At 37.7% G+C, this 20,845-nt stretch overlaps 3 protein-coding genes across 3 annotated transcripts in view; all 3 read left to right on the top strand.

The window, feature by feature from the left end:
- The first annotated feature begins 488 nt into the window (after positions 1 to 488).
- On the top strand, positions 489 to 2,182 carry LOC306650638 (hydroxyacyl-coenzyme A dehydrogenase, mitochondrial-like). The gene is given in 2 exon segments (XM_079122746.1): positions 489 to 701; positions 704 to 2,182. Coding segments are annotated over 2 exon segments (942 nt in total). The 5' UTR covers positions 489 to 517; the 3' UTR covers positions 1,462 to 2,182.
- Positions 2,183 to 11,509: 9,327 nt separating this feature from the next.
- LOC306650765 (heat shock 70 kDa protein 14-like) lies at positions 11,510 to 13,148 on the top strand. The gene is given in 3 exon segments (XM_079123048.1): positions 11,510 to 11,703; positions 11,705 to 12,500; positions 12,504 to 13,148. Coding segments are annotated over 3 exon segments (1,443 nt in total). The 5' UTR covers positions 11,510 to 11,566; the 3' UTR covers positions 13,014 to 13,148.
- A 5,982-nt stretch (positions 13,149 to 19,130) lies between these two features.
- The window catches only part of ATP7A (ATPase copper transporting alpha), a 66,370-nt gene continuing 64,655 nt past the window's right edge, over positions 19,131 to 20,845 (top strand). The window contains exon 1 of the mRNA XM_079123111.1: positions 19,131 to 19,264. Within this exon, the coding sequence (XP_078979237.1) occupies positions 19,145 to 19,264 (120 nt within the window). The 5' untranslated portion in view covers positions 19,131 to 19,144. The remainder of the gene's footprint in view (positions 19,265 to 20,845) is intronic.

The raw sequence follows: 20,845 nt of genomic DNA, 5'->3' as shown, positions 1-20,845 counted from the left end.
TTCTTCTTCTACTTGATTACAATCTCTTCATAATATCTGGTGATATGTTGTATTATCCACTTGGTTTTATAGCAAGGCTTATTACATTTTGCTGCTCTTTGTATTGCTGTTATGGGATTTGGTTACAATGGACATCCTGATGTGCCACCTAAGGGACACTGTGGAAGATGGGCACAATAAAATTGTAAGGACACCTAGGCACATGGGGATGGAGTGTATAATCCTTAAAACAAAGGGGGACAGCAAGACACCATGTCCCTAAATGCCTCCTTTCTGTTCCCCAAAACCTCACCAAGTTAAGGGAGTAGTAAGAGCAAGTCTGGGCTGAAAAGTTGAGACACAAATAATCTTAAAAGAAAATAGCTTTTTTTTTACATACTAAAAATTATAAAAAGTTAGTATTATTAGGCAGGCGGCGGGGCCGCGGGGCCCCCGCCCCCAGAAGTCCGCTGGCTGCCTAGGCCCAGTCGTTCTTGCTTTCCCTTTAGTCTTCGGTCGCTGTCGCCGCCACTGCACCATGGCTTTCGTAACCAGGCAATTTGTGCGCTCCGTGTCTTCTTCGTCCTCTGCTTCGGCCTCGGCGAAGAAAATTATCGTCAAGCATGTGACGGTCATTGGCGGCGGGCTGATGGGCGCTGGCATTGCCCAGGTTGCTGCAGCAACTGGCCACACAGTAGTATTGGTGGACCAAACAGAGGACATCCTGCAAAATCCAAAAAAAGTATTGAGGAGAGCCTTCGTAGAATGTCAAAGAAGAAGTTTGCAGAAAACCCTAAGGCTGGTAATGAGTTTGTGGAGAAGACCCTAAGCAGCATATCGACCAGCACAGATGCAGCGTCTGTTGTCCACAGCACAGACCTGGTGGTGGAGGCCATTGTGGAGAATCTGAAGGTGAAGAATGAGCTCTTCCAAAGGCTGGACAAGTTTGCTGCTGAACATACAATTTTTGCCAGCAACACTTCTTCTTTGCAGATCACAAGCATAGCCAATGCCACCACCAGACAAGACCGATTTGCTGGCCTCCATTTCTTCAACCCAGTGCCCATGATGAAACTTGTAGAGGTCATTAAAACACCAATGACAAGCCAGAAGACATTTGAATCTCTCGTAGACTTTAGCAAAACCTTGGGAAAACATCCTGTTTCTTGCAAGGATACTCCGGGGTTTATTGTGAATCGTCTCCTGGTGCCATACCTCTTAGAAGCGATCAGGCTACGTGAACGAGGAGATGCATCCAAGGAAGACATTGACACTGCAATGAAGTTGGGAGCTGGATACCCTATGGGTCCATTTGAACTTGTTGATTATGTTGGGCTGGATACTACAAAGTTCATTCTGGATGGGTGGCATGAAATGGATGTGAAGAACCCACTGTTTCAGCCCAGTGCATCCCTAAATAAGCTGGTAGCAGAGAAGAAGCTGGGCAAGAAGACTGGAGAAGGATATTACAAATACAAATGATGCCCAGCTTCTCTGGCTTCGGGAAGAAGCTTCATGAGTGTGCTCTAGCCAGCCCTGAGGGCTGTGGGGATGTGTTTTGGTCAGGCAATCCCTCACCCTGCACAGTCTGTTCAGTGTGCATTTCGATTGTAATCTATCTGAGGTAATTATTTCACTAGTCACAGTAATTATAGATTCTTCCATTGAGAACTAATTTCCTTTTTTAGTCTATTCATTTCTATGTATTTTCTAAAAAACTTTACACCCTTAGTGCCTTGGAGCAAATGTTTCTTTTGAACCTTGTCTTTTTTGTAATGCATTGCCTGAATCACTCAGAAAGGGAAGGCCCTTCCTCTGAGAGTGAACTGCTGACTTCATATTGCTGTGCCTGCCCGTTACCGAGGCAGCAGCGTGCACTGTGCATCTATGAGAGGCAGCAGCCAGTGGCACCTGCATCTTGCCTTTCTGAGAACATTTTGCTGCCTGCAGCTTTAATAAGCCTTATCCTACATCTGGGTGCACCTAAGATGTTATGTCTTTATTCAGCTCATCATCAAGACACTGCTGCTGGATTAGTGGGAATCTCTCTGTATGTTTGGTTTCCAGGAAGAAGTCTGTTTTCATGGCCATTCATATCTGCAAATCTTAATCATTACTGTTTTTTTTTCTTTTCATAAAAAAATCAGTGCTGCAAACTCCTGTAAATTGACTTCTAATAAAATACAATCTGTTAATCTGAAAATTTGGAAATAAACATGTAATTTTAAATGATAAAAAAAAAATTAGTATTATGTGCCAAAAGCTACTTTCTTACATGTACACCAGGATGGTTGCTCCTTGGGATCCTGGTCAGACAAGCAAACTAAACAAGCTAATGCTCATGGTGTCACTGCTTCTACAGCCTAACATAAAACCCTCTCTAAGTGAGAATAGAAGTAGAACTGAGAGCACTGTGGAAAGGATACTTGTTACTTGTCTCACCAGCTGCCACTGGACAAAACACATATACCCCCTGCTCTGGTACCTAGTCTAAAATCACGTAAGAACATCTTGGCTTCAAGGGTACAGGGAGAAGAAATATCTCTCTCTTCTCCCCTTTCAGCACAACACATATGCTTTGGCTTCAGTAATGGGAACCAAAATCCTACTGCTCATTGCCAAGATTCTCACAGGGGTACGTTTCCTTAACATGGGATGTGTCTTTGGATGTTGTGTAACCAAAAGTATGATGATTATCTGTTACAGTGTAGATGGCACTAGAGTTTATTTACCTAATGCCCTATTATTGAAAATTTAGGTTGTTTCTAGTTTTGTTTGTTTTAAGCCCCTTAGTAATAGTCACATTTTATCATCCAAGTAGGAGGAAAATAATGTATCTTAGTTAATTTACATTTTAAAAATTGTGAGTTTGAATAACTCTTTATGCATTTATTGGATAGCTTATTTTGTCAATTGTCTGATGTACACACACATTTATGTATTTATTTTACTTGAGATATAATTTACATACCTTAAAATTCATTCTTTTAAAGAATCAAGTTGGCTAGGTGCAGTGGCACAGACCTGTAATCCCAGCAGCTCAGGAGGCTGAGGCAGGAGGATCATGAGGTCAAATCAGCCTCAGCAATTTATTGAGGCCCTAAGTGATTTAGCAAGACCCTTTCTCTAAAATATAAAAAGGGCTGGGAATGTGGCTCAGAGGTTAAGCACCCCTGGGTTCAGTTCCTGGGTACCAAAAAATAAAAAAAAATAAAGTATCAAATTCATCAAGTTTTAATATATTCACAGACTTATGTAATCATTACCGAGATCTAATTCCAACATATTTTCCTTAATCTGGAAAAAAATCCCATGCATGCATGTTTTTGCAATTTGCTTACATGGTGGTTTTTGGCATAAAAGAATTAAATTTCATGTATTTAAGTTTTAAGATCTTTTATTATTTGTTTCGATTTATGCTTAGGAAGACCTTCTCACCTTGTTTTGTTAATAGTCACTTTTATATCTTTGTAGTGTATTCTATCTATTTTTTTTTATACTTTGGGCTTTAACTAACCCCATTGAAATTTTAGATCCTGATATCAGAATCAAAATGTTCACCTCAAATGATTAGTGTATTATCCCAGTACTACTTACTGATTTCCCCAGTTTATTTGAAATGCTGCCCTTGTTGTATACTAAATTCTTATGTGTACACATATGCCTGTTTTTAGAACTTTCTGTTCTGTTGTAAGAATATTTTTGTCTATTCTGACCAGTACAAGACTTTTTTTAAAAAAAGTAGACTACTTTTTGGTGGTTCTGGGATCAAACCCAGAGCCTCAACACAAGCTAGGCAAATGTTTAACATTGAGTTACAGCCCCAACCCTAGACTTAATTTTAGATGAATTTTAAGTTCACAACAAAATTGATCAAAAGGTACAGAGATTTCGCATAGACTCTCTGTCCCACATATGTGTAGTGTAGTTTATATTAGGGTTATTTATATTATTTTTAATAATATGTATACATCATTATAGTATGTACACAGTATTTTTACTGCCTTCCATATCCACTGTGTTCTGCCTATTTTTCCTCTTCCCAAATCCCCAACAACCATTCATCTTTTTACTGTTCTACAGAGTTTTGCCATTTTCAGAATATCATAGGGATGGAATTATACAGTACGTAGCCTTTTTAGGCTGGCTTCTTTCACTTAGTAATGCGCATTTCTGAATCTTTTCTTTTTTTCCCTTGGTACTGAATCCAAGGACACTCTACCACTAAACCAAATCTTTGCTCTCTTTTACTTTTTTACTTTGAAATAGGGTCTCACTAAATTCCCAAGGCTGGCCTCAAACTTGTGATCCTTCTGCCTTAGCCTCTGAAGTAGCTAGGATTACAGGCATGCACCACCACTCCTTGCTTCATTTACATTTCTTTCATGTCTGTTCATAGTTTGATAGCACATTCATTTTAGTGCTGAGTAGTATTCTGTTGTCTGGCTGTTTCATAGTTTATGAGTTCACCTACTGAAGGGCATCTTGATTGCTTCCAGTTTTTAGCAATTGAGAGTACAACTGCTATAAACATCTGTGTGCTGGTTTTGGTGAGGACATGTTTTCAGCTCCACTGGGTAAATACCATAAGATTGCAGGATTGTATGGTAGGAGTATGTTTAGTTTTATAAGAAACTACTCAGCTGTCTTCCACAGTGGCTGTATCATTTTGCATTCCCAACAGCAATGAAAGAATTCCTGTTGCTGCATGTCTTCTCCAGTATTTGACGTTGTCATTACTCTGGATTTGTTCCATCTAATAGGTGTGCAATGGTATCTCATTCTTGTTTTAATTTGCATTTCCTATGATTTGGGGTATCTTTTTCATATGCCAATTTACCATCCATGTATTTTTTATTTTATTTATTTACTTATTTGTTATTTGTTCTAATTAGTTATACATGACAGTAGAATGCATTTTGACACATCATATATAAATGGAGGACAACTTCTCATTCTTCTGGTTGTACATGATGTGGAATCACACTGATCATATAGTTATATATGTACATAGGGTACTAATGTCAGATTCATTCTGCTATCCTTCTTAACTCCATTCCCCTACCCTCCCTTCACTCTCCTCTACCTAATCCAAAGTTACTCTGTTCTTTGCTAGACCCCACCCCCCCGCCTATTGTGAGTTAGCATCCACATATCAGAGAAAACATTCAGCCTTTGGTTTTTGGGATTGGCTTATTTTGCTTAGCATGATATTCTCAAGCTCCATTCATTTACCAGCAAATGCTATCATTTCATTCTTCTTTAAGGCTGAGTAATATTCCATTGTGTATATATACCACAGTTTTTTTATCCATTCATTTGTTGAAGGACACCTAGGTGGGTTCCATAGTTTAGCTGTTGTAAGTTGAGCTGCTGTAAACATTGATGTGGCTGTGTCACTGTAGTATGCTGATTTTAAGTCCTTTGGGTATAAACCTAGGAGTGGGAGAACTGGGTCAAATGGTGGTTCCATTCCAAGTTTTCTGAGGAATCTCCATACTGCTTTCCAAAGTGGTTGCACCAATCTGCAGTCCCACCAGCAATGTGTGAGTGTACCTTTTTCCCCACATCCTCACCAACATTTATTGTTGCTTGTATTCTTGATAATTGCCATTCTGACTGGAGTGAGATGAAATTTTAGTTTTGATTTGCATTTCTCTAATTGCTGGAGATGTTGAACATTTTTTCATATATTCGTTGATGGATTGTATTTCTTCTGCTAAGTGTCTGTTCAGTTCCTTAGCCCATTTATTGATATATTTGTTTATTGAGGTGTCTGATAAGGTCATTGGCCCATTTATTAATCAAGTTATTTCTTATTTTAGTATGATACTTTTTTTGGCACCAGCCATTGAACCCAGGGGCACTTAACTATATCCCCAGTCCTTTTTTAATTTTTATTTTGAGATAGGGTCTTGCTAAATTGCTTAGGGCCTTGCCTAAGTTGTTGAGACTGGCTTTGAACTCACAATCCTGCTTCAACCTCCCAAGATGCTGGGATTACAGGCATGTGCCACTGTGCCCAGGAGTATAAGACTTTTTTTAATAAAGTATATCCTTTTTCTTTTTGTTTAGATGTCGATGGACCTTTATTTTATTATTTATATGTGGTGCTGAGAATCTAACCCAGTGCTTCACACATACTAGGCAAGTGCTCTACCACTGAGCCACAACCCCAGCTCCAAGACTTTTTTTAAAAAATATTTTTAGTTGTAGATAGACAAAATACCTTTATTTTATTTATTTATTTTTACATGGTGTTGAGGATTGAACCCAGTGCCTCACCTTGCTATGTAACCACTGAGCTATATAACCCCAATCTAGTATAAGGCTTTTTAATAATTAACAGTCATAAAGACATTTTAATGTCTGTTGGGTAGTTAGCATAATTATCATTGTAGTGTTGGCTTTTATAAAATCAATGAGATACACAAAATATTTGGTCAAAGTTGTCATTTCTAGCCTAGTTCTTAACCAGTTTTAGAAAATATAAAACAAGTGTTTTTTCAACTTACTCTATATAAATGGTTAAATATTTACAGTTGTTGCATCAGAGGTTTGGTTTACTCTTTTGTCTTTGAACTAAATTATACATGGATTTTTCCTTATAAAGACAGCTATAGGCTGGGGATATAGCTCAGTTGGTAGAGTGCTTGCCTTGCAAGCACAAGGCCCTGGGTTCAATCCCCAGCACTGCAAAAAAAAAAAAAATGCTGTAGTTGGGACTGGTGATATTATTGCTCAGTGGTATTGTAAGACCCCCAAAAAGGAGACCCTAACTCTGTCCCACGGATCGACAGCAACCCCAATCAACCGCAGGAGGCGTCACTTGATGCAAACCACAAGAGGCTTTTATTCCAGCGTGCTGGGACCCAACTCGTGACTCACGCAGGAGTCGAGGAGTCGAGTCCCTAGCAGAAAATCTTACAAGTTTATAAAGGCAGAAACCACACATCGGGAGGGTTCGCACACGGAAGGGAAAAGGGGAACAAAGCCACCGGGAAATTCCAAAGGGGGTCTGGGTTTGCTGATAACATACAACATGTTTCACGATGTTTTACAACAGGGCGTAGATTCTGGTCAACAGTTTCTGGTAATCTTATATCCCATATATCTTAACTGTCTGAGCACTATCTTGCTCAATTTACCCTTTTACTCTCTGTTTGGGGCTGTTTCCTGGAATAGCTTTAAGGGCTTTGTTCCCATCACTGGGAGGGAGACCTTAGGGAGTTGAGATAAAACAGACACCTTAAAAAAATGTCCATTCTTTCATTAGATCACTTGCCTAATATTTCTGAGGCCCTGGGCTTCATCCTCAGCACCACAGAAGTATCAAATTTATTAAGTTTTAATATATTCACAGGCTCATGTAATCATTACTGTAGTCTAATTCCAACACATTTTCCTTACTTCAGAAAACAAAAAGGGCTGGGGATGTACCTCAATGGGAGAACACTTGGCAAGGATACATGAGGTTCTGGGTTCAATCCCCAGTGTTACAAAAGAGGGGGTGGGGAGGGAGGAGGCGGGGGGAGAGAGAGAGAGGGAGAGAGACCAAAACTGAAATAATTCAGTGAGACTAATGATAAAACAAACATAAAACATTCCAAGTCACCCATTTCTATTTATACCAGGACTATAAAAACATGTCTGCTTTGTTCAGTAAATGGATTGTTTCCATCAATGCAAGCAACACAGAACTAGTTGCCTTCGTGGTATCTATATAATATTTCCAAATCCATTTAATTTTTCTTATCCATTTGCTTTTCTTTAAAATCACCACTACCTCTAAAATGAAAACAAATAGGAAAGCATCAGCTTCTATGTATTTTTTGTATGATACATTATTTTTAAAAAAATTAATATGCTTTTAAAATGAAATTAATCCTATTACTTAACCTGTTTTCAAAACACTGCTTTCTTTTATCAGACAACTGTTATTATATAAACAGAGGACTAAGATTCCAGATGAAACAGCTGGAGTAGACAGGTGTATGTTTTTAAAACATAATTGTTCTTTTCATTTGACCATTCCTAAAAGATAAGGAGTAAATAATAAGAAATATTGAATAGGTCAAAAAAAGCACAGAACATTGAAACTTTAAAAAGGCAATGGGCTTTATAAGCCACTCTGTGACTCCTAGGCTAGTCACAACATTTCTACAAATAAATTGTCCTATGATAATACAGATACTTCAGATTCCTGTAGCATTGCATAGTTGACACAATTTTTATGTACATGAAGCTCACAACAATCCTGCTTCATAAATAGTATGGTGACTTCCTTTTAAAATAGAGGAAGTTAAAGCTCAGACATGCCCACGCTCATAGAGCCAATTCAAGCATGAGCCCAGAGCTAACAATAGCCTCAAAAGGATTAACTTAAAGGGCAGTGTTTGCAAAAGCCATAACGTAAAACCAGGCAAAGGTGGGAGTAATGTGGAGAGAATGCTTGAAAAATAGTTTGCCCAGAAAATAAGAAATACTCCTTAAGTATCTGTATCTTTCCACAAGTGCCTGAGCAACTGCTGCCACGTCAATAATAGACTGGGGGTGGGGGTGGGGGTGACATATTTTTGATGTGCATAAAGTTTTTTCTGACTTCAGACAAGGCAACTGTGATTATCTCAGGGGTAGAGATAAATAGGATTTAACTATTTGACATTATAAATTAGTCAGCTACTTTTCAACCACATTAGGGGTTAAATGTGGACTTGGTGTAGTAGTCTTAGATTCTAAGAAGATAGTCTGGTGCTTGGAATACTTTTTTTCCTCATCAAAACAATCGCCCAATTCAAGTTTGTCAGATACAATCTGTGGATAAATCAGAGACTGCCTAGAATGCTACAGTTAGTGCTTCTAAGTTGCTGGGTTGTTTACAGGCATGCGCCACCGCACCTGAATGGTAACTTTTCTCTTAATTCCTGCATAGTCCCTATATTTTTCTTCCTTATTTCCACTTAAAATGACCTGTTTTTCTCTTTTAAAAGATTATTATACTGAATAATTTCTACCTATAAAAACACAGGGAGTCCTATAACATACCTGTGTGTCCACTATCCAAAGTTAAACACCAGTGTAGTTAAATTTTCCTTTTGTGCTCCTTAACAGTTGTATACTCCTCCCCCTCCCAGCTCCTGAATTTGGAATTTATCATTCCTATTAACATTTTTATATTTTGACTAATGCTACTACATATGTGTGCATGCAAAAATCAGCTTGTCATTTTTAAATGGTTTTCAACTTTTGTATCCTTCTGAAACTTCTTTTCCTCAACTATGTTTGTGGGATTTATCCTTGTTGCTACTCATGCCTCTTGTTCAGGGTTTCTCAGTCTCACTGCTATTGACATTTGGGGGCCAGATAATTCTTCGTCGTGTGGAATTTTCTGGTCCACCTTAGGATTTTTAGCAATGTCCTTGGACTCTACCCACTAAATGCCAGTAGCACCCCTTTTTTCATGTTTCCTTAAGCATATGTGTGAGGTCATCTCTGGGGTAAAATGCTGAGGAGTAAAATGTCAAGTTCTGTATTTATATCTTCACCTCCACCAGATATTGTCAGGCTTCATAATTGTACTCATTCACACTAATTAATAAGAACGATCTGGTTGTAAGATTTTGATGTTTTTATTTAGCCGATGGGGGTAAGTGACATTCAATTGTGATTTTCATTTTTATTTCCTTGATTATCATAAGGACCCAGAATTATCCAGATAAAATTGTATCCAAAAAAGAAATTAAATTTTACTATGTGATAAATCAATAAGAATCCAGAAACCTTCCCCAAATTGTGAGTACTAATTATTTTAGGGAAATTTAAAAATGATGTTTATGCTGGTGTGATCAGTTTTAAGAAGTGATTTTGAGCAGTCAGACTGTATGTGCCATGTTTACTCAACTTCTGCAGTTTGTTTCCAAACCAGAGATGGTGATTTAGTCATAATATTGTTCTTCCTCCTAAAAATGGTATTAATGATGGTGATTGCCATCTGTGTTTAGGGAGTGGCTAAAAATACTTTAATAACTAGAAGGTATTTCCCTCAGTGATGTTGGATGCTGTTCTTCTCAGAGTCACTCATTACTAATAGCTGTATACCAAATTTCTCTCTTTGATATTGTGATTTCCCAAAGCCTGCATTTTTTTTTCCATACCACATGAAATTGTTTATGTTCATTCTCTGTTTTGAGTCATTTTACTTTTAGTCATTTTGCAGTGGGTGGGGGTTTACAGTAAACGTTTCTGGTTTTGTATCTATCTTTAAGACCTTTAAAACGTAAAAAGAGGGACATGACATTATAAAATCAATTAGAAGTGTATATACGTGTAACAGAATAGAAAGAGTAAGGTGGAATTCTGAGGTTTTATGTGTAAGGTTCAATTTAAATAGAGGTTTGAAAAAAAATGCAGGTGAATTATGGAAGCAAAAGGAAATACATATGTGCTTATAGGTAAATTGGCATGCTTATGTTAGAATGTAGTGGGAAAAGTGACTGTATCAATGTGACTTTCATTTTGTGTTCAGATATTTTGTCCTCCCCAATATATCCAGGTACTTTAAAAGTGTCTTTCTGCTTAACTAGTTTCTCTCAGTTTCTCAGTAAACCTAGGAGTTAATTTAGTAGTTTGATATAGCTCATACCCCATAATAAAACTTTGCAGTCAGTCCTCCATGTGAGTGTTTCATGTTCATAGATTTAACTAATAGTGGATCAAAAACGTAGGTAAGTTGATGATTGTGTTTATACTGAACATGTGCAGCCTTTTTTGTCATTTTTCTCTAAACGATACAATATAACAAATATTTATGTAACATTTACTTTATATTAGGTATTATGAATAATCTAGAGATGATTTGAAGTATATGGGAGAAGTGCACAGATTAAAGCAAATACTATGTCATTTTATATAAGGGACTTGAACATTCATGGATTTCAGTATTTGTGGGGTGTCCTGGAACCAATTCCCTATAATACCCAGCCACAATTGTATTTCAGTCTTTTTTTGTGTGTGGTATTGGTGATTGAACCTGGTGGCACTTTAACACTGAGCTACATCCTCTGCCCTTTTGATTTTTTATTTAGAGACAATGTCTCATTAATTTGCTTAGGGCCTCACTATATTGCTGAGGATGGTTTTGAACTTGTGGTCCTCCTGCCTCAGCCTCCCAAGTTGCTGAGATTACAGGTGTGTGCCACCATGCCCAGCTATATTTTAGTTTTATATTTCTAACTAATGAGGCAAACTAGCCTTGATCTGCAGAATGTACAAGATTCCAAAAATTTGTTACAAGTTCTGTTATCTGAACTTGACATTTTCCCATAAACAATTTGGTAATGTTCCTTGATCAGCCTTCATAAACCTTATTGGATTTATAAAATATTGGAGCATTCTGTGTACTCTGTCTTATAGGCAAGTAGCAGTCATGTGCTACAAAAGAAAACTGCCTCCTTTTTAAAAGGCAAGGACCTATCCTGGGTAAAATTTTGATAAGATGTTTGTTTTTTAAGTTACCTACTTCCCGGGTGGCGGGTAGCTGTTGCGGCAGGGGTCCGCTCGTTACTGCCGTCGCAGTCCCTGCCGCCTCATGGCGGCCATCGGAGTCCACCTGGGCTGCACATCAGCCTGCGTAGCCGTCTATAAGGATGGCCGGGCTGGTGTGGTTGCAAATGATGCAGGCGATAGAGTTACTCCAGCTGTTGTTGCTTACTCAGAAAATGAAGAGCTCTGATGACCCACAAGCTCAGAAATACATCATGGAAAGTAAATGTTTAGTTGTTGAAAAAAATGGGAAATTACGATATGAAATAGATACTGGAGAAGAAACAAAATTTGTTAACCCAGAAGATGTTGCCAGACTGATATTTAGTAAAATGAAAGAAACAGCTCATTCTGTCTTGGGCTCAGATGCAAATGATGTAGTTATTCCTGTTCCCTTTGACTTTGGAGAAAAACAAAAAAATGCTCTTGGAGAAGCAGCTGGAGCTGCTGGATTTAATGTTTTGCGTTTAATACATGAGCCATCTGCAGCTCTTCTTGCTTATGGAATTGGACAAGACTCCCCTACTGGAAAAAGCAATATTTTGGTATTTAAGCTTGGAGGAACATCCTTATCTCTGAGTGTCATGGAAGTTAACAGTGGAATGTATCGGGTTCTTTCAACAAACACTGACGATAACATCGGTGGTGCACATTTCACAGAAACCTTAGCACAGTATCTAGCTTCTGAGTTCCAGAGGTCCTTCAGACATGATGTGAGGGTCTATGCCCGAGCCATGATGAAACTGATGAACAGCGCTGAAGTTGCCAAACATTCTTTGTCAACCTTGGGAAGTGCCAATTATTTCCTTGACTCATTATATGAAGGTCAAGATTTTGATTGCAATGTGTCCAGAGCAAGATTTGAGCTTCTTTGTTCTCCTCTTTTTAATAAATGCATAGAAGCAATCCGAGAACTCTTAGATCAAAGTGGATTTACAGCAGATGATATCAACAAGGTTGTCCTTTGTGGAGGGTCTTCTTGAATCCCAAGGCTACAGCAACTGATTAAAGATCTTTTCCCAGCTGTTGATCTTCTCAATTCTATCCCTCCTGATGAGGTGATCCCTATTGGTGCAGCTATAGAAGCAGGAATTCTTATTGGGAAAGAAAATGTATTAATGGAAGACTCTCTAATGATAGAGTGTTCAGCTAAAGATATTTTAGTGAAGGGAGTGGATGAATCAGGAGCCAACAGATTCACAGTGCTCTTTCCATCAGGGACTCCTTTGCCGGCTCGAAGACAACACACATTACAAGCCCCTGGAGATATATCTTCTGTATGCCTTGAACTCTATGAGTCTGAAGGGAAGAACTGTGCCAAAGAGGAATCCAAGTTTGCGCAGGTTGTACTACAGGATTTAGATAAAAAAGAAAATGGATTACGTGATATATTAGCTGTTCTTACTATGAAAAGGGATGGATCTTTACATGTGACATGCACTGATCAAGAGACTGGAAAATGTGAAGCAGTCACTATTGAGGTTGCATCTTAGTGTTTTAGACAAACCAAGACTTTTTTAGAACTAGAATATCAATATTATTTGGTTTTGTGTATAAGCAATGTTTATATTAAAGTACTTTTTCAGTGAACTGTATAAGTCATGTTTATTAAACTACAATAGGTTGGTAAAAAAAAGAAAAAAAAAAGTTACCTACTTCCCTTTTCATACTCTTGTACTGCTTCCCAGAGACTCCTCCACATTTGCCTTAGGTCCCAAACCCTGAACTCTCCACTGGAGCTAATCCTATTCTCTTTGTCCTAAGTATCTTTTGCTCAAAATTACCTGCCTTTTCTGTCTTATCTAGGCTTTGTTCTTTTGTAGTAACTGACCTGATGTATCAGGGAATGCAATTCCAAAGGTCAATCACCTGTCAAAGAAGAGTTTGTTCTGTTGCACAGTAGGGTAATTATAATTAACGTAGACTTCAAAAAGGCAAGAAAGGGTGTGTGTGTGTGTTACTGGGGGTTGTACCTAGGGTGCTCTGTCACTGAGCTACATTCCCAGGTCTTTTTTTATTATTTTATTATTATTTTTATTTTGAGACAGGATGTTGCTAAGTTGCTGAGGCTGACCTTAAACTTGTGGTCTTGGCCTCCTGAGTTGCTGGAATTACAGTCATGTGACACCACACCCAACAGGAAGAAAGTATTTTGAGTATTCTCACCACAAAAATATGTTAAATGTTTGAAGAGATGGATAGCCTATTTGTTTTGAACATTATATATAATATGCATGTATTTACATATAGCCTGGTACCCCATAAGTGTGTATAATTACTATGTGTCAGTTAAAAATAGAAATTTTTTATAAGATGGTCTTCTTAATATTTTTGAAGATGTTGATAGACCTTTTATTCATTTAGTTTTATGTGGTGCTGAGAATTGAACCCAGTGCCTCACACATTCTAGGCAAGTGATCTACCACTAAGCCACAACCCCTGTCCCCCAAAATAGAAATATTTAAAAAGAAGATGCAATGGCTGTCAAAACAACTGACCAGGATTCTTAAGTCACTTTGTAGAGGGTAGAGATATGGAGGGGGCTCTTCTAGATTAAATGAGACCAAACCAAAAAAAACATAACAAACAAATGAAATGTGTGAACCTTGTCTGGATCCTGATTTGGGAAAAATAAAAGCTACAAAGACTGCTCTTGGGTCATTTGAGAAAATCTAAATAGAGAAAGACTATTATGTAATGTGTAATTGTTAATTTTTTACCTGTGATAATGGTATTGTGATTATGTAATAATCCTTGTTCTTTGGAAATGCGTGGTGAAGCATCATGGTTTCTAAAAATTATATTAAAGTAGTTTAGAAAGAATAGAACAAATGTAGCAGAATCTTAACAACTGTTGAGTTAATGAGAAGATATGTAGATGTTCATTATACCATTTTGATTTGTAAGTATTGTTGAAGTTTTTTTTAATTCAGGAAAACAGGAAGATACTGATTAACAAATAATCTTTAAATCATGAAATTTTGTGCATTAGAAAGTTCAGGCAGAGTAGATTTTTTTTTTTTGTGGTGCTGGGGATCGAACCCAGGGCCTTGTGCTTGCAAGGCAAGCACTCTACCAACTGAGCTACGTCCCCAGCCCAGAAAATTTTTTTAACTAGTTAGTTTTAGTTCCCTTAAACTAATTCCATCTTACTACTTTTTCCCTTATTCCTCTTAAGATTCAGTCAAATTGGTGGCACATGCCTATAATCTCAGGGGCTCAGGAGCCTTAGGCAGGAGGATTACAAGTTCAAGGCCCTACGCAACTCAGCAATACCCTGTCTCTAAATAAAATATAAAAAAGGGCCGGGGGGCTGAGGTTGTGGCTTGGTGGTGGAGCACTTGCCTAGCACATGTGAAGCACTGGGTTCGAACCTTAGCACCACATAAAAATAAATAAATAAAATAAAGGTATTGTGCCTATCTACAACTAAAAATACTTTTTAGAAAAGGGCTGGGGATGTGGCTCAGTGGTTAAGTGCTCCTGGGTTCTAATCCTGGTACCAAAAAAAAAAAAATTCAGTCAAGATTCAGATTTGTTCCAAAGGTAGCAGCTGCTCTGGCTAGAGGAAAGAAGATGGAGTTTCTCAGAGCAATGATAACTTATTTTTATATATAGATTGTTTGCAAGTCATAGATACCAAAAGGTAAAAATCTTTGCCAGTGTGGCTCATTAAAGGTTGTGACTTTTTTTTCCCAATGAGTAAAGGCTGCTTCAAAACATTAGCACCAAAAAGTAGACAAAATGTATTTTTATATTGAATAAATAAGTGTTTGTGTAAAAATAGGCAATACTTTAACAATAGTTTCTTAAGAACCAGTGAACATAACTGAATTGGTAAGTATTACATTTGGAATTGCTATTGCCATACTTTACTTCCTTTATATTTTTAGTTGTAGATGAACACAATATCTTTATTTTGTTCAGTTTTTTTATGTGGTGCTGAGGATCGAACCTAGTGCTTCATTGGTGCTAGGCAAGTGCTCTACCACTGAGCCACAATCCCAGCTCCTAGCCATAACTTTAAAAGTAAATAGTATAAACAGACTAATAACTAAAAGCAAAAATGACTGAAACAAGGAACAGACCTTAATGAATCAGCAAACTTACTTTGTTAAGCAGCAGAATGGCATATTTTCAGGAGAGAAAATGGCAACTGATTACAGGAGGGGTCTGATTTCTTATAGGGTTTGAGTGACATTTGATTCACTTGATTCACATTTGAGTGAGTTTTGATTCATAATAAGTGAGATTTGATTCATAACAAGATTTAAATCATTTGTAAAATGTGTCAGATGGGCAGTCAGGGGAAACAGTTGTGTAAGTTCAAAGCCCAAATCAGAAAACAGTTGCAAAAATTCAAAACCCATTGTTTCTGGGAAAGGGGGAATGAATGTCCAGAGCCCAGAGCTCCTTGTTACCCCCCAATCACATTGTCCTGCTTTTTCCCTGAGGGTTGTTTTTCACTTTTTGTCTTGGGGATTGTTATTTTTCATATGTGTCAATAACTATGACACTATTTTAGATCAAGTCACATTAAAAATAATAATTGTTCCAGAGGTAATGCTGGTTAAAATTCAGACCAAGAGTAATGGGCCTAGGGATGAATTTTTCTCTTAGCTTTTCTAAGACATTTTTATTTCAGAAATCAATGGAGGGCTAGGGATGTAGGTCAGTGGTGGAACAATTGCCTATCATGCAGAAGGCCCTCAGTTTAATCCCCAGTGCTGTCAAAAGAAAAAGAAAATGGAGACAGCAAAAGAAAAAATAGATAAATTGGAATTCTTCAGAATTGAAAAGATTTGTATAACAGAATACTATCAAGAGAGTGGGAAAAACTCTCAGAATAGGAGAAAATATTTCAAAGCCATATATCTGATCAGGGTTTAATATATAGACTATATAAAGAACTTTCATAGTTCTATGGTAGAGCACTTGCCTAGCACGTTTGAAGTCTTGGGTTTGATTCCTGCATACTGCAAAACAATCAAGAACCATTTTGCTGGGTGTGCTGGTACATTCCTGTAATACCAGCTGCTGTGGAGACTGAGGCAGGAGGATTTCAACTTAATGAGACCTTGTCTCAATTAAAAAATTCTGGCAATGTAGCTCAGTGGTAGAGTGCTATTATTTTCAATCTGCAGTACCTTAAAAACAAACAAAAAGAAAAAAAGAACTCTTGCAACTCGACATCAAAAAATGAATAACACTATAAAAATGGGTAAAGGACTTGAATAAACATTTTTCAGGGGGCTAAGATGTAGCTCAGTGGCAGAGCTTGTTCTTAGTATGTGTGAGACCCTGGATTCCAGCACCAGCACCCCCAAAACCCAAAACATTTCTTTAGTGATATGCAGATAGTCAATAAGCTCATGAAAAATGCTTGATGTCACTTGTGATTAGGAAATATGAATGCAAACTACAATGAGATACCACTTCATATCCACTAGGATGTTCAGAATAAAAATGTCAAATAATAATAATGTTGGTGAGGAGGTAGAGAAATTGGAATCCTCATATACCGCTGGTGAGAATATAAAATGATGCAGCTTCCTTGGAAAACAGTGTTGCCTTTCCTCAGTTATGCACAGAGTTATTATAAGATCCAACAAGTCCACTCATAGGTACTTCCTGAGGAAAATGAAAACACAAAAATTTGTACAAGAATGTTTATGGCATAATTATTCATAATGGCCCCAAATAGAAACAACCCAAATGTTCATCAGCTGAAAATAAATAAATTAGAATTTAGGAAAATTAAAAGCTTTTGTACTTCAATGAACAGTATCAAGACCAATGAAAAGAATCAAGACCAGTGCATTCAGTTTTTCAATATGCTTTGAAAACATGTTAAGTGAATGAATCTAGACATAAAAGGACACATATTGAATGAATCCATTTATATGAAATGACCAGTATGGGCAAAGCTATAGAAGTAGAAAGTAAAGTAGTATTTACCAGCAGCTGTGAATAGAGGGGAATGGGAAGCAACTGCTAAATGGGCATGGGATTTCTTTTGGGGGTAAAAAAATGTTCTGCAATTACGTAGTCATTATAGCTGCACATTTTTGAGAATACAATGAACACTACTGAACTGTAATACCTTTTAGGTAGATTTTTTTTTAGCTTGTAAATTACATCTCAAATTTTAAAGAGACTACACACACACACCCAGCCCTTTTTATTTCCTATCTTGAGGCAGGGTCTTAGTAAGTTGCTGAGGACCTCCCTAAATTGTTGAGGTTAGCCTTGAACTTGCTGAGTTACTGGGATTACAGGCATGTGCCACGGTGCCCTGCTTACTAACATTTTCAAACCATCACAAGAAGACAGACAATAAACAGAGTAAATAAACAAATTATGGAATATGTTAGAAGGTGGTAAGTTCTATGACAAAAATTAAAGCAGAGGTAAGGAGAATCAGGTTATGTGTATGTGGAAGGAATGTAGGTTGCAATAAATAGTGTGGTCTACATAGGGTTCAATAAGGTTGGGTTAGCTGGATGGGGTTCCTCATGACTCAGGAGGCTGTAGCAGGAGGGTAGTACATTCAAGGCCAGCCTCAGCAATTTAGTGAGGCCCTGAGGAATTTAGGAAGACCCTGTCTCACACTCAAAAAGGGGGGGCACTGAGTATGTAGCTCAGTGATAAAGTACCCCTGAGTTCAATCCCCAGTTCCAAAAAAAGAAAGGGAGGGAGGGAGGAAGGAAGGAAGGAAGGAAGGAAGGAAGGAAGGAAGGAAGGAAGGAAGGAAGGAAGGAAGGGAGGGAGGGAGGGAGGGTGGGAGGGAGGGAGGGAAAGAAGGAAGGAGAAGAGAAGAGAGGAGAGGAGAGGAGAGGAAGGGAGGGAAGGGAGGGAGGAAAGGAAGGAAGGAAGGAAGGAGTTTAGATTAGATCAAAGACTTGAAGGAGGGCTGGGGTTGTGGTTCATTGGTAGAGCACTTGCCTAGCATGTGTGAGACCCTGGGTTTGATCCTCAGCACCACATAAATAAATAGTATAAAAGTATTGTGTTCCGTCTACAACAAAAATATTTTTTAAAAGAAGACTTGGTTATAAGGAACTTAGCTAAGCAGTTATCTAAGAGAAAATCTGAAACCAAGGGAATAGTAAAAGAAAAATCTGTGAGGTGGTAGTCATCCAGGCATGAGGAACAACTATGACACAAGAGAAAGGTTTGCTGAGTGGTAGGAGAGGAGGTCAGAGAGGTTAATTTGAGGTTGGCAAGAATTAGAAATCATGTAGGAACTTGTTGGCAATTGTAAAGACTTCTGGCATTTTTTGATTAGTTTTTTATTCTACTTCCAATATTAAATGAGATTGTGTACGGAAAGTGTTTAGAAATCAGGAAAGCAATCTGTAAAAGCTAGTTACATTTATTTGAATATTGTGCATTTCTTTTTTGGTTAGCTTGACCAGAGAAACAGTTTTACTTTATCTCATCGGAGGTGAAGAAAACATTTGCCTAAGAAAGTAGAAAGAATGTTGGCCATGTTTTATTACTGGCACATTTTCAATTGGGGACATGGGGGAAAAGTTGAGCAAAGATATTTTCATCATTAAAATTAATAATTTTATTATTAATTATATTATTGTTTCCAACAGGAATGTAAAGAGAAATCAAAATGGATCCAAGTATGGGTGTGAATTCTGTTACCATCTCTATTGAAGGAATGACATGCAATTCCTGTGTTTGGACCATTGAACAGCAGATTGGAAAAGTGAATGGTGTACATCACATTAAAGTAAGTTACTCTTGCAGGGTATTGTGGTGCATGTCTGTAATCTCAGCAACTCCAGATGCTGAGGTTGGACAGAGGCTGAGGTAGGAGGATTGCAAGTTCAAGGCCAGCCTCAGCAATTTGGTGAGCCCTTGTCTAAAAATAAAATATAAAAAGGGATGGGGATGTTACTCAGTGGTTTAATCTCCAGTAGCAAAATAATAATAATAATAATATAAATTTTAAAAAGTAAGTTACTCTCACTGGGTGTGACAGCACATACCTGTGATCCCAGAAACTAAGGAGACTCTGGCAGGAGAATCAAATTTTTTAAAAAAGGGAAGGGAATGTACCTCAGTGGTAGAGCACTCCTGAATTCAATCCCCAGTACTGCAAATGAAAAAAAAGAACTTTTAAAAATGAATGAGATAGGGGCTAGGGATATAGCTCAGTTGGTAGAGTGCTGGTCTCACAAGCACAGGCCCTGGGTTCAATCCCCAGCACTGCAAAAAAAAAAAAAAAAATGAATGAGATAAAATAAATGCAATTGACTAGAATTGTTAGGAAATTACTTCTAACACTGGGATAGAAGCAGACACACTGACATTTGGCAGTAAAGACTACTACAATTCTAACCCTGATGCTAAATAAGTTTTGTTTCTTCCACAAATTCCTCTTTAAAAAGGAAAAGAAGAAGCTAAGTGTGGTGGCAAGACCTACTTGGGAGGCTGAGCACTTCAGAGGCTGAGGCAGGAGAACTGTTTGAGCCCAGGAGTTCCAGACCATCCTGTACATAGAGAGATCCCATTTCAAAGTAAAAATAAACCAAAAATGAAGGAAGGAAAAGAAAAAAATCTAATTTTCAATTTCAAAATATTGGAACATGGAATCTTGGCATATTGTAGTTGTATATTTATAGATTTATATTTTAAAAGTACATAAATACTTACATATTTATGCTTTTTATTACTCTTAATGTCATACTGAACTAAAATATATGTTCTCAGAGTATGGGTTAGGGGGTTTTCTTTCTTTTTCCTTCTTCATTTTTGGTGTTGGGGATTAAACCTAGGGTCTTGTGCATGCTAGGCAAGCAGCACTCTGCCACTGAGCTATCCCCAGCTCCTTTTTTCTCTTTTATATGGTGACAGTGATTTAAAATCAATAGGAAAATGTCTAAAAAAAGACTGCTATATCTTACATGGTGTGCCCAAGGAAGAATACATTGGTATTTTACATTTTGAGCATCAACAACATTCTAAGTGTTCAATGGTTAAAGACAAAGTTCAGGTTATAGAAGAACTTTCTGAAGACTGCATGAGGTGCCTGTGATTATCTTAAGTATCTTCTTTTGAGCTGGGAGTGGTGGCTCACTTCTGTAATCCCAGTGACTCAGAGGGCTGAGGTAGGAGGATCACAAGTTCAAGGCCAGCCTTAGTAATTTAGCAAGGCCCTAAGCAATTTAGTGAGACCCTGTCTCAAAATTAAAAATAGAAAGGGCTAGGCATGTGGCTCAGCAGTTAAGTAGCCCTGGGCTCAATCTCCAATACAAAAAAAAAAGAACCTTCTTTTTTAATATTTTCAATTTACATGAAAATTATATAA

Source organism: Sciurus vulgaris (assembly GCF_902686455.1).
Source record: "Sciurus vulgaris genome assembly, chromosome: X".
Taxonomy (NCBI): domain Eukaryota; kingdom Metazoa; phylum Chordata; class Mammalia; order Rodentia; family Sciuridae; genus Sciurus; species Sciurus vulgaris.
The sequence above is the reverse complement of the archived record's forward strand: the minus strand, read 5'-3'. Positions and strand labels throughout refer to the sequence as shown.